We start from the raw sequence: 13,082 nt of genomic DNA, 5'->3' as shown, positions 1-13,082 counted from the left end.
CTGACCCATGATTACTGAGATAGCATGTAATAATGTAGTAATGACTACCGATTACTCATGGTTCAACATGTTAATGGGCATCATGGCTGGTTTGTTACCATAACAAGATGGTCTGTAGTTTCATTCTCACCTCGACCCTTACACAATTGAGCATCTTCACACGGTCACACTCTAGTCCTCCTATGTCACAATGAGGATCATAAATTGCCCCTTTTATTTTTTTCCCCCTTTACTATATTTCCTCACTTGCTGCTTGCCGTAATTAGGGCCCTATTCTGCCTCTGGATGGCTTACCCAGATATTAGCCCTAACTAATCATCAGTCCTCATGCCTAAATCTAACCAACCCAATGAAAGGCAACAAGTACCAACAAATCAGAGGCAGAGTAGGGCGGTTCATGCAGTCACATCTCAGGAGGAGAAAACAAACTTTAGCGCGACAGGCTGCAAACATTAAAAAAATATGGTGAGCTGAATAATGATGATCTTTCAACTGAAGTGGAAGGTCAAATGGTAGGTAACCACCTCATTTTGATATGAATTATGTTATTTTTTCTATATTAATAAAATGCATTCTTAAATAGACAATTTACAGACCATGGGAAATTATATCGATCCAGACAGTAATTTCTTCTGTAACGTAAATGATCATTGCTGCCACTACACAGAGGAACAGTATAATCAAACCATTAACACAGTTAACTGATTATCAGTAAATCACTTCAACTGCAGAAGCCTGAATGCCAACCTCAATAACATCAAGGAATACTGAAGTCAATTTACACAACTGTTCCACAAAATTGCCATATCTGAAACTTGAATCAACCCTGATAAAGGCGGAATAAGAATAAAAATAAAATAAAAGAATAAAAAATACTTTGATAAGACGGATATGAATTCAGTTATATAAAATGAAAAAATAAGAGTGGAGGAGGAGTAGCTATGAATGTAGACAAAAACCTGAATTATATGGTGTTAGAATGTATGACAACTGCGGTGGTCAACTTATTAGAGAGTATAACAATTGAAATGTGCATAGAGATAAACAACAATATATTAATTAGTTGGATATACAGTATAAGGCACCAGGGTGTAGTATTGAATCTTTCAGGGACTGGATGGAGGAAATGTTTTCAGAGATAAGTCGGAAAGTAATTTTCATTTGTGGGGATTTCAATATTGATCTGTTGATTCCAAATAAACAAAAAAATACTGTGAATTCATCAACACAATGTACAGTATGAGCCTATTTCCAAAAATTACCAGACCCAGTGGAATAACATCCCAATGTGCCACTTTGATAGAAAACATATTCACTAATGACATAGAAAACAATACAATGAGTGGACTATTAATCAATGATATCAGTGACCATCTACCAGAGTTTTTACAGTCCATGACATTAAACAAAAAAAAACTCACCGGGCAAGAAACCAGAATACAGACGTATGAGGACAGAGGAATCAATGAACGCACTAAAAGATGATTTACTGGCACACAATTGGGAAATATGATATCAGGAAAAGGATACTGACAGTGCATATGAAACATTCTTGAGAATATTCAGATCATTATATGATTCAAATTGTCCCATAAAATAATATAGCAGAAACACAAAGATGCACTATACAAAGATTTCATGAGACAGAGAGCTAAAGAGACAGAAAATAAATACATAAAATACAAGAATAAATTTACTAATATTATAAGGAGATGTAGGAAGGACTACTACAGTAGTATATTAGATGATAATAAAATAATGTTAAAGGAATATGGAATATATTAAACAGTATTATTAGAAATAGTTCTAAACAAATAAGTTATCCTCAGAAATTCATTGATAATGATGAAAATTATGATATGGACGATATGGTAAATAGCTTTAATACATTTTTTGTAAATGTTGGACCAAACTGATTCACCGGTGACAACTGAAGAAATTAATGATAATTCTATATAAAGGAATCCCAGATCTATGTTTCTTACAGCAGTGGAAGAAAAAGAAATTATAGATATTGTCAATAAATGTAAAAACAAGACGTCTACTGACTTTAATGAAACAGACATGACAGAGGTGAAAAGGGTTATTGATGGGACTTCAAAACCACTAACATACATCTGCAACTTGTCATTCAAAACTGGTAAATTTCCAAACAAAATGAAAATAGCTAAAGTAAAGGGTAAGTTATTTTTCATTTTCAGTGTCAGATTGGATTTAAAAACAGAAATCACTCATTTGCTTGTGTGCTAATTCATACTATGAACTAAGGGGATTTTTTAAAAATCTGTTTCAAAGATGTCAGGGAAGAAGCAGAAAGACCTGCTTTCATTCTGGGCAGTGATAATTTGTCTGAATTTTTCTTGTTTTTATCAGAAAATTGTAAATGTAATGTAAAATTGCAGGAAACTGGTTTTTAAGATGCAAAAATAGTTGGGCAGGAGAGGGGCTGCCTGAATAATGACAGAATAAGACTGAATAATGACATCACAACAGTCTAATCTTAATGTAGACTATGTGTACGAACATTCTTTCTAGTCACTAATTTGCTGATAATATTACTGCATGTTCACTGGTATATTCAGAGTAAAGACAGAGAGGGAGAGAGCATGCAGAGGCCAACAGGGCAGGTAGAGTAGCTGGCATGGAGTAGAGTGGGAAACTGAGCAAACATTGATGGTCACCTTTTCTGTGTTACCATGTTTGGTTCAGGAGATATGATGCAAAATAAATAATTTAGTTATGGCAGAAAGTAAAATGGCTGCCACGGCCGCCACGTGGTGTTTTTGGGATGGCTTCATCTCTGGAAATGTTCAGGGCCCCAAGTGTACAAGTGTATTAAGTCTCATGCTTTTATGAGTGAACTTTTTTTTTTTGCTTATCATCTGGACTATGTAGACCTTTTGAAAAAAGCTCACTTTTTGGTGGGTTCAGCACTGCCTTAGAAAGACCAGGATGCATTTTCCAATGCAGGTTTGAAGTCTTGAAACTGATACAAAAATAGAGGTTACATTCTGTTCATACTCACCAGAGATAAAAAACAATCAAAGACTGCTTCCTCATTTTTGGAGTTCGAACGAGGTCTATGAATGAGTGTCTTTTCTTCACCTCTGTCTGCTCTTCCATTTTACAGACCTGGTGAAACAGTTCGCAAGACAGTGACCTTAGAGTTAGGGTTATAAAGTGACAAAACACAGAACTGTTTAAATAGTTTGCATGTTTAAATGATACTGATTGATGGCAACATTTATGCGAAATATAATGGTTGGTTCAGACTGAGCCAGAGCCAACAGTTTGATAGTGGAGTACCCACAGTGTGTCACTGTATATTCTTAGAAACTACAGCTACAGGACAGGTGTTGGAGGGGTGCGGCTCTGGGTGAAGATCTGAAGGGAAGGGGTGGGATTTTAATGGTTGGATACTTTCAAAATTTAGCTTCCTCTTGCTGTTTTCTACAATCTTTACAAGCCCGGCTTTAAAGACTCTTGAGGGGCATGTCTTTTTTGTAGCCTTTCTGAACCAAAAACACAGGACAGAAAGTGTAAAGGAGGGCTTAGACAATGTGTTTATCTGCTCCAGGTAAGTCGAAAATGTTAGTATGTTTGGCTGACAAGCTACTACAGCAGTACAACCATGTCTTACTTCCGAAAGAGGAGCACAACAATTACTAACTACATTAGCTTGGGGGCTTAGAAGTTATACTGAAAAATTAAACAAACGTTCATGACTAGCACATGCACTGTGTAGTATTTCCGTGTGGAAACACACTAAAATTTGGGGTAACGTTAGCAGCTCTGGCCTTTTTTCTCTGTTCTTTTTATTTGAATTGGGGAAGTCTAAACTCCAGTAACCTTATGTTTGCCAAACATATTGGTTAGTCCTCATCCTCAAGGTGAAAACATACCATTTGAAAATATGTAAGCTAAGCAGCCAAAATGATTAATGTATTAAATAAAATAAGAGTCATACATCACATTTTTCCATCCCTTCTGAATGGATCATAGGATCATAGCAACTGGTGAGTATGTTTTGCCTACATGTAGCTTCTGCCTCAGTCTTATAACGCAGTATCATGTGCAGTAGCTACTGAGTGCTTAATTTAGACCCTTACTACAAAAATAAAATAACTCATGGAGCCTAACAAGAACTGATGAATCTAATTTGTCATTTCAACAGGCAAAATTGACAGTTGCCACCTAGAAACAAGATGCTACTTTTGCCCACCTGTCTGAGATCAAGTACTCATTGTTTAAAAAATCACTAGGAATTTAGAGAGAAACTAAACCCCAGAGGTTTGGCAAAAGTGCCTCTACCCTGTTCACGTTCAAAAAATGCATCAACATGGGCAGGGCTGGCAGTTGGTAGTGGACACGCCCATTCCTGAAACCTGGCTGTGTAATGACAAATATGTCAGCCTTAATGAATCTGCTCCTCCCAATCATAGCAATACTGACATTCCTCCTCGAGGCGGTGGAGTTGCAGCCATATTTGACCCAACCCTAATAATCAATCCTAAACCTAAACTCAATCATAACTCATTCGGATGCCAATCTTAGACCGACCTGGAAAACAATACAGCCAATCCTGTTTGTTATAGTATTCTGAATTTGTATTTGAATTCTCAGAGTTTTTATCGTGTTTAATCATTATAGTATATATATCCATATCCGTATCCATATATATATAGACATTATAGTATATAATGTAGCATAGTTTATAGTTATAGTATAGTTTTCCCACAGAATCCTCTTTTATCAGACCATTATTTAATAACTTTTGAATTCCTATTACTGGAGCACACGCCACAAGGCAAACATTTCTAGATGTCTGTCTGACAGTGCTGTAGCTAAATTTAAGGAAATTATTCCATTTTTTTTTCAGTGTCATGTCCCAACACAACAGTTGACTCCTGTGCTAATCCCAATCCCTCCCAGATTGATCATTTTGTTGATAGTGTTGCAGGCTCTCTGCGAATGACATTTGACTATATTGCCCCTCTAAAAAAGAAAACAATAAAGCACAAGAGATGAGCTCCATGGTACAACCCCCAAACTTGTACAGAGCTCATGAAAATTTGAGAGGAAATGGCGTTCTACCAAATTGGAGGAAGCTCAACTAGTCTGGCTAGAAAGCTTTAAAACTTATAACAAAGCTCTCCGTAATGCCAGAGCAGCTTATCATTCAGCGCTGTTAGAGGAAAATAAGAACAACCCCAGGTTTCTTTTCAACACTGTAGTCAGGTTGACATGGAGTCATACCTCTATTGATCCTTGTATTCCTATAACACAAAGTTTGACAGAATTCATCACCTTCTGACCTCAGATGGTATCAATTTAGCCTCTAACACAGAAACCTCAGAAACAGCCGTAAATCCAGATATATATCTAGAATTATTTTCTACCATTAACCTTCACCAGCTAACTTCAAAATTTTCTTCATCTAAACCATCAACGTGTCTGTTAGACCCAATCCCAACTAAATTGCTTAGGCTCTACCTTTACCTAGCACTTCTATACTTGACATGATCAATCTGTCCCTATTAACAGGATATGTACCACAGTCATTTAAAATAACTGTAATTGAACCGCTTCTGAAAAAGCAGATACAGCCAATCAGCTGTGTGACTTTCTACATGACAATAGTTTATATGAGAATTTCCAGGTTTGCAGGAGTGCATTATAGCACCGAAACAGCATTGGTTAAAGTTGCAAATGATCTCTTAATTGCATCTGACGAGGGTCTTGTCTCTGTGCTAGTCTTGTTAGATCTTAGTGCAGCTTTTGACACTATTGACCACTACATCCCATTACAAAGACTGGAACATTTAATTGGTATTAAAGGACCTGCTTTGAGCTGGTTTGAGTCCTATTTATTGGACCGATCTCAGTTTGTTAACAACACTACTAAACACAGATATACATTGTTTTTCAGCTGAATATAGTAGTTTTTTGGGGTTTAGTTCCTCTTAAAATCTACCACCCTTGTCACTGTAAACTGGCATGTGCAATGCGAGAACAGAGACCTTGACAGGTGTAGTAGCAGTTAGTAAGGTGGGTGAGGCTAAGCTTTAATTTTACACATCTGTTTTGGCTTAAATGGTTATTTGATTTTATTTTTGCCATTTTGAAAAGATTAAACAACTGGCCTGTAAATATAAAATAGACTGGTAAATAACTGTATTGTATCTCTACCTGACACATCTTCAAATCTTTGGTCAGGGGCCTCCCATTCATCTGTGCTGCTTTCCAGATCAGTTCCCATGCTTCCTCTTTTCCGTCATTGGCCATTAACCAGCGAGCCGACTTTGGCAACACCCTTGAAATGTAAAGACAAATTGCTCAGGTGGCCAACTTACAAATTTCTTTACTTGACCCACTGTGCTACAAAGGAACACTTTGATAGATATTTCACACTGTAAAAAAAAATGTTGTGTATATATATATATATATAGCAAAAAAAAGGCAGATGTTAATAATGTTATGTCTATTTTCATGAAGTGAAAATACGTCATAAATAAGATCTATAGCAAGACACAAACATAGAAATAATCCTCAAAGTACGTCAATACATTTTCCTGTACTGCTACACCACACTCTCACAAACATAAGCACAACTCAACCCAGACAGTCTGTGGTTGATTTTCTAAAGATACTGTTAACTTATCATATCTGGGTCACTCTGTAGCAGGCTCACCAGATGTAGAAAATGAATAGGAAACCAGGTGCAGAGATAGCCAGCTGTAGTTTACGCCAGTCTCTTATTAGGTACGCCACTCCAGCAAGCAGAATGTAGCCAAAGCCAAAGAAGTAGTCAGTGATTATACCAGCTAACATCCGCTGCTTCGATCCTGTCCACTCTGTGCCTGTATGAGACACAAAAAGGAAAGGGACGCATCTTAAAGGTTTCATCAGACAAAGAGTTGCAAATTAAATCTATTCTAAGCGAAGTCTGTGATTAATGTTGATTACCCGTAATATTCATTCTGAAAAGACATGTTGCTTTCGAGTTTCACAAATTTTATTTTGCAATGCTGTAAATACCACCAAAGTATTCACCTCCATTCACCTCCTTTGTTCTAGGGTGGCAGCATACAGTTAAGCCTGACATATGGCAGGGCCCTTGACACTTTTGATGGGGGTTGCTCAACAAAAAAAAGTATTGCTCTTCACTTTTCTTTCATATCACACACCTGGAGAATTTTGTTGTGCCAACCAATTGCCAAAATAAATGTTAGCAATGTGTGTTTTCTGCACACAACAGATGTGTTGAAACTTTATGTTTCTTTAGGTTCAGTTTTCAGTCTGCAGGACTGTGCGGGAAATTTGGACCACGAATTGCAGTACATTATGCAGCACACAGCCTGTTCAAGGCAATGGATAGATACGTGGGTGGGCTCATTCTTTTTAGTTTTGAAGGCTTCATCACCCATTAGCATTAAAAAACTTAAAATGCATGTTTATTTTTTCACAAATCCTGCCCCAAGTTCCTTTAATTGTAAAAAGAAATTATTGTGGTCAGCTGTCTGTGATGAGTAAATTTAGCTGGTGTGTGGCCTGGGTGTTTTGTTTTTGATTTAAAGGTCATACATAAGTGTTAATAGGCAGTTTTGCAGTTTGGTTAATGTCTTATTTGTGCCAGTTAACTATAACTCTGTAGGGTTAGGGTTGAGGCAGAGAAGACTGACTTTCAAACTTGAAATAAGGAAGCATACGATTTATATTTGCAGTGATTGAGTTTATTAATTGTTGAAACCACAAGAGTAATCAAAGGTATTAAATGATTCACTGTGCATCCCTCAAGTCTTCTTGAGGACTGACACGATTTTTACCATCTTGTTAAAATGTCGTGTTAGATTGGACTTTCCCTGTCTTATTTTATGAACGCTTATATATTTTTTCTTTTTCTTTAGGAACCTGTCATTGAATTTTATGTTTTATCTCCAACTGCCAACTTAAGATAAGCAGAGAAAAATGAAAGATATCTTTTACACTGACCTAGGACAAAGGCATTCATGATGACACCAGAGATGGATGTTCCAACCACAAAGCGAAGGGCAGTGTAGACATAGAAATTAGGGGCGTAAGCAGCACCAACCCCAAAGACAGCCTGGATAGCTAGGTTGATAAGAATGATGATCCTCCGACCGTACCTGGAACAAAATATTTCCAAAATGAATCCTTCCATGTAGACAAAACTTAAAGATTGTACTAAGAGCACAATTAATAAAAAAGTAACAATTCTAATGCATCAGTCTTGTATTCAGTAGCGTGTTGAGGATGTTAACTTACTTATCAGCTAAGCTCCCAAACACCATAGCTCCAACTAGGAGGCCAAACATGTAGATGGAGGAGCCCATGTTGTTCAAACTGGCATTATCACAAACCAGGTCCCACTGCAAGAAGCACAGAAAAGCATTTCAATGAAAACATTTCTCATTTTGTCATTTTTACCTCCCAGACAGCAAAATTGCTGTGGCCCAGATCTGGCCCACATATCACATGGACCTCTTTTGCTATACTATTGCCTGCCACAAGCAATATGTCAGCGAAGAGGGCACCAAATAAACCAGAACTGACCCTTGCCTTGGCAACAGCTTATTCTATTCTGGTGGGTTGGATCTGGCCCAGACTTGGGCGGCTTGTGGCAGACCATAACCTGGCCTGGAGTGAACTGCTCAAGTGCCATCATTGCACGTGGTATGTGGGCCAGATTCAAGATTCAAAGTGTTTATTGTCATATGCACAGTAAGGAAACATGTTTCTCTGTACAATGAAATTCTGCCTTTGCTGTCCACAGAATGCCAACAATGTAAAAAAGAATGATGAGGGTGTCTGTTAAATTTTGCTACCTGGTCTGTTTGGTCTGAGAGGTAATAGTAACTAGCCCCATTCACACTGCCGTTTGTATGCGGGGATCCTGCGCCAATTCTCCGCATCCGCCTCTGTGTGAAAGTTTCAGATGCGGCGAGGGGTGACATTTCCCTCCGCCTCTGATGCGCCTCCGGAGGTAGTATCAGAGGCGTAGTATTGGCGAACCGAACCAGTGTGAACGGATAAGCCAGCGGCGCGGAGCGAGGGCGTGTCAATCTGATGGTGTTCACTGTCTGATAACTGTACAGGTCCATCACTCAACAAAATATAGAGAAATGTCCCACAAAGCAACGTTACAGGACCAAACAAAAGTAACGTAGTAACTGGTCGTGTCTTTGGCAACTTATATGAGGAAAAAAATACCGCAGTTAAACGTCTGTCAGCCTGTCAGTCCTACCGACTCTTCGTCACATTTCTGCCCGAAAAACAGCGCCTGTCCCCGGCAAAAAACTTTAATTCACCAACTGTCGCGGTGAAAAAAATCACTGTGACGGTCAGCCCTCCCAACCGAGACTTCAGTGAACTTTCCCCCAGAAAACAGCATCCCTCCCCGCGAGTGAAATAGTCAGACAACGTAAACGTAACTTTGTCACTTCCCAGGATGTTTGGTGGGTCAGGATCCCAATCACAACACATTATAACTGCATCCATATGATTATAAACAGTCCGCAGGTACATGTTTAGATTAACAGGTAAACACCGGGAAGAAACATGTTGACACGTCATCACCATGACGCGTATCGTCACGCCTCTTTTGGAGCCGCTGCGCCGGCTTGCTGTGTGAATTATACTCTGGTTCGTCTTTTACGCCGGAGCTGCTCGGCTCTGTGTGAACAACCAATGGCGGAGAATTGGCGAACTGCCGCTGCGGCGATAATGCGGCGTCTCTGTGTGAAAAGGGCTTCTGATAGATGCCTTAGAATTGTGGGTGAGACTCTAAACTACTATCCATATTGCTATGAATGTTGGTCTTGTATTCTTGTTACTCAGAGGGAGACTTCTATTATATACGTATATGGATGATGAAATCGCCCTTTTCTCAGTCAAGGATCAAAATGATCTCAGTGACTTTGTCTGAGTATTTCAAAACATTGCCAGATTGGATCATGGTGATCCCGATCTGACCAGATAGCGATTTCCAAATGTCAACTCCACCCCCTGGATCTGAACAGGAAATAAAGGCATTGCAGAACATCTCCCAAAAGGAGAAAGCAGTAGCACAACTCTCACATCCAAATCTAAGTATACTGTTGACTAACATGTAGCATGTGTAATACTGAATGAATGGCAACCATGATGTCATGCGAGCCAATGACTTGAATTCACATACTTCAAATGAGGGTGTAGTGATCGCTAATTAAGCTTAGGTCATGCTAACATGAGCTTACTCGGCTCGGTTGACTTCTGTGTCAAGCAACTATCGGGCTAGCGAGCTTGCTGACTTAGGTATGTGGTGGTCCACGATTCAACTTTTAAAAGGGAATTAGGAATTACTCATAAATTGATTCTTGAAACAAACACCAACACGTTGACAGCGTTTGGTCATATGATATTGCTGTACCGAATTTAATGTCGGCAAGCTCACTACCTAATGCTATTATTTGCCAGCAGACAGTGAATTTATTTCAGTAAGCTACATGTGTGCAGACTGCAGCATCTTGCTTTTTCTGTATATGTCACATTTTACAGCAGTTTTTCTAGGTATTTTTTCAGGAAGATGTGTGACTTAACCATATTTTACAGTGCTTTCTTTAATCATGGTACTTGGTTCTCTTAAAACTAAAACACTTTCACATTTGTAAGGCACATTAAACGTAGAATTTAAGTGTGATGAACACCTTGGGTAACTATATCTGTGAGAAGTGAAGCCTTGGATATTTGTTTATCTGCCTCAAATCTACCTCTGAGTTGGGATCCAAATGATCCTGGATTTTGGCATCAAATTGATCTAGATCTCTGCCTTAAAGCTTGAAAGACCCAAAAGCAGCATTTTATCTGGATTTAAGGTCAGATTGGATTACCAAATTTTGAATCTTTAGGATCAGAAATCTTTGGATCTGCTTTGAAATACCCAATTTCCGGACCAGATCAGCATTTAATCTAATTCTACCAATATAATCCTGTGAGATCATTTTGAAATACTGGCCCCAGGTGTCCAAACTTCTCTTTGAAAAACAGTTAAGGTCTCCAGAGGATAAATCTTTATGATTTTGGTTCTCCCTGATGTTTCAAGTTGCACCACCATTAGGGCCATAATTTCTAATTCATTTTCCATTAAAAAGGGCAGATTCTTGAACACCATTTCTATTCTAGATGCTCCATGTGCACTTTCTTTATGTAAGATATCTTCAAAAATAAAATATTGGTGTTGTAAATATGATATATTTTATTGAGACTTTTGTATGAGTCAACATCGCTAAAGAGGACATCAGCACCTATGTTTGTCAGTATGTTTAAGGTAAAATGATGGGTTTTAACGTGTAATTTGGAGCCAAATATGTTATATAAGTGTTTAATGAATTGTAAATGTGACCCAATGTTAATTCAGATGGATTTTAAGATTCCGTGTTTCTATCATTAATCAAATAGATTCCAACGATATCGTTCACCACTGTTGTTGTTTTTATAGTTGCGGTATGAACTTTATCATCCTAGTTAGAATGAGGGACGTCAGCTCAGTTTGTTTGGCTTTCAATAGCCTGACACATTACCTGGCAAATAAGTGGTTATTTATTTATAAAAGAAAAGCAAAATTATGTGAAATAGAAGCGGTTTCCTTTTAGTCTGAGTGAGGAGCACACTGATCTCACATAACTGGACATATTTCCACACTTGGTTTTGTTGCTGTGCCAGCACTGGAGAAAGGAGCACACTGGACTGTATCTCCCAGTCCGCACTAATGATGTTACAGGTAGCTGTCAAGTAAACTTTGTTTGTGAGAGCTGTCCAGCAGTCACAGAGCTAATATTAGCTTGTCTGTCCCGGCTAACTTGACTTTCAGCTCATTCTTTTTCTTCACAAAGTGCTTTTTCATGTGTTTAGTCAAAGTAGCTCTTGTCTATCTTTGAATCCCTCGCCCTCTACCACACCAATTGGCAGCATATCTCCTCAGACCATCCCTAGTTAGTAAGACTTTTAAAGTGATCTGTTTATGGTTAATTATTAAAGATATTGTTTTTGGAGTGGACGATGTACAAATGATTTTGACTCTCTGTTCTCCACAGCTGGAACTATCTTTCTATTAAGGTTCACAGTGGACTGGACAACTTCAAGATACTTCTAAATCAACTGCGGATCTCCTGTCTGCTGCACATTGACTATGGTTGCCAATTGACACCTCATGTTACCACATGTGAAATTGCTTTGGCCAAATGCAGGATTTTGGTCATGTAACTGCTCCTGCTGCCCACCCCTCAGGTTCATGTGTTACAAAACCTGGCAAGATAGAAGGGCGTGGGGGAAGGCTTAGAGGATGTCTGCACTGCAGGAGTCCATCTTTTAACCGTCACTCTGTTTAAGCCTGTCTCAGATATCACCAGGGCACACTGTAATAAAACTGCTCAGCCCCTCCACATTCCTTAGCTGCATGGAGTCCTCATGTTAAACACATCAGGTGAAAATGTCGTTATTCAGGAAATTCAAATCCTGGCTTGAGAGTCTGTTTTTCACTCACCTCAGTCACTATGGTGCTTTGGAAGATCTCTGTGCTGTACTTCCAGCCCCCCTGGCAGCTTCCAGTAGAGGGTCCATTGCCAAGAGCTCCAGCAATGCTCTGATTCAACACGTTGGTACAGGACTGCTCCGGCTGAAGGCTGAGGTTCAAGTTTGAAAAGGCCGGAGTGCCTGATGAGGGCCATGTGGAGCCACATAAATGTGGAGGAACAGCCCCAGTGAAGACAGAGACCAGCATGTGGAATGCCAGAAAGATCTGAGGCACACAGATCCATACATACAAGATCTTCTGGAACTTCCCAAAGCCCCCGATGAGACAGAGAATATCATCAAAATTCATTTCTTTCGCTTTCTGTAGATGCACACCAAAAATGTGATACTCTGTAAATGATCAAGTCTGACTCAGAAGCTCCAAAAGTGCTCCTACTATGGAGCAATCAAAAATGCACAGGCAGATGAAGGAAGAGACTGAAGCGTCAGTCAAGTGAGATGAAACTGAAACTTATGTATGCCAGGCAGATGGTTACGGTAGAGAAAGAATC

The 13,082-nt window shown here is 38.9% G+C and overlaps 1 protein-coding gene across 1 annotated transcript in view; it reads right to left on the bottom strand.

The window, feature by feature from the left end:
• LOC141018287 (organic cation transporter protein) overlaps positions 1-12,880 on the bottom strand; it is a 41,317-nt gene extending 28,437 nt beyond the window's left edge. The window contains exons 1-6 of the mRNA XM_073493218.1: positions 12,542-12,880; positions 8,287-8,390; positions 7,993-8,147; positions 6,692-6,860; positions 6,190-6,313; positions 3,026-3,132 (exon numbers count right to left, since the gene is read on the bottom strand). Coding sequence (XP_073349319.1) covers positions 3,026-3,132; positions 6,190-6,313; positions 6,692-6,860; positions 7,993-8,147; positions 8,287-8,390; positions 12,542-12,880 — 998 coding nt within the window. The remainder of the gene's footprint in view (positions 1-3,025; positions 3,133-6,189; positions 6,314-6,691; positions 6,861-7,992; positions 8,148-8,286; positions 8,391-12,541) is intronic.
• Positions 12,881-13,082: the final 202 nt, after the last annotated feature.

The sequence above is a fragment of the Pagrus major genome, chromosome 22, assembly GCF_040436345.1.
Source record: "Pagrus major chromosome 22, Pma_NU_1.0".
Lineage (NCBI taxonomy): Eukaryota > Metazoa > Chordata > Actinopteri > Spariformes > Sparidae > Pagrus > Pagrus major.
Note: the sequence above shows the minus strand (reverse complement) of the source record. Positions and strands in the feature narration are given on the sequence as shown.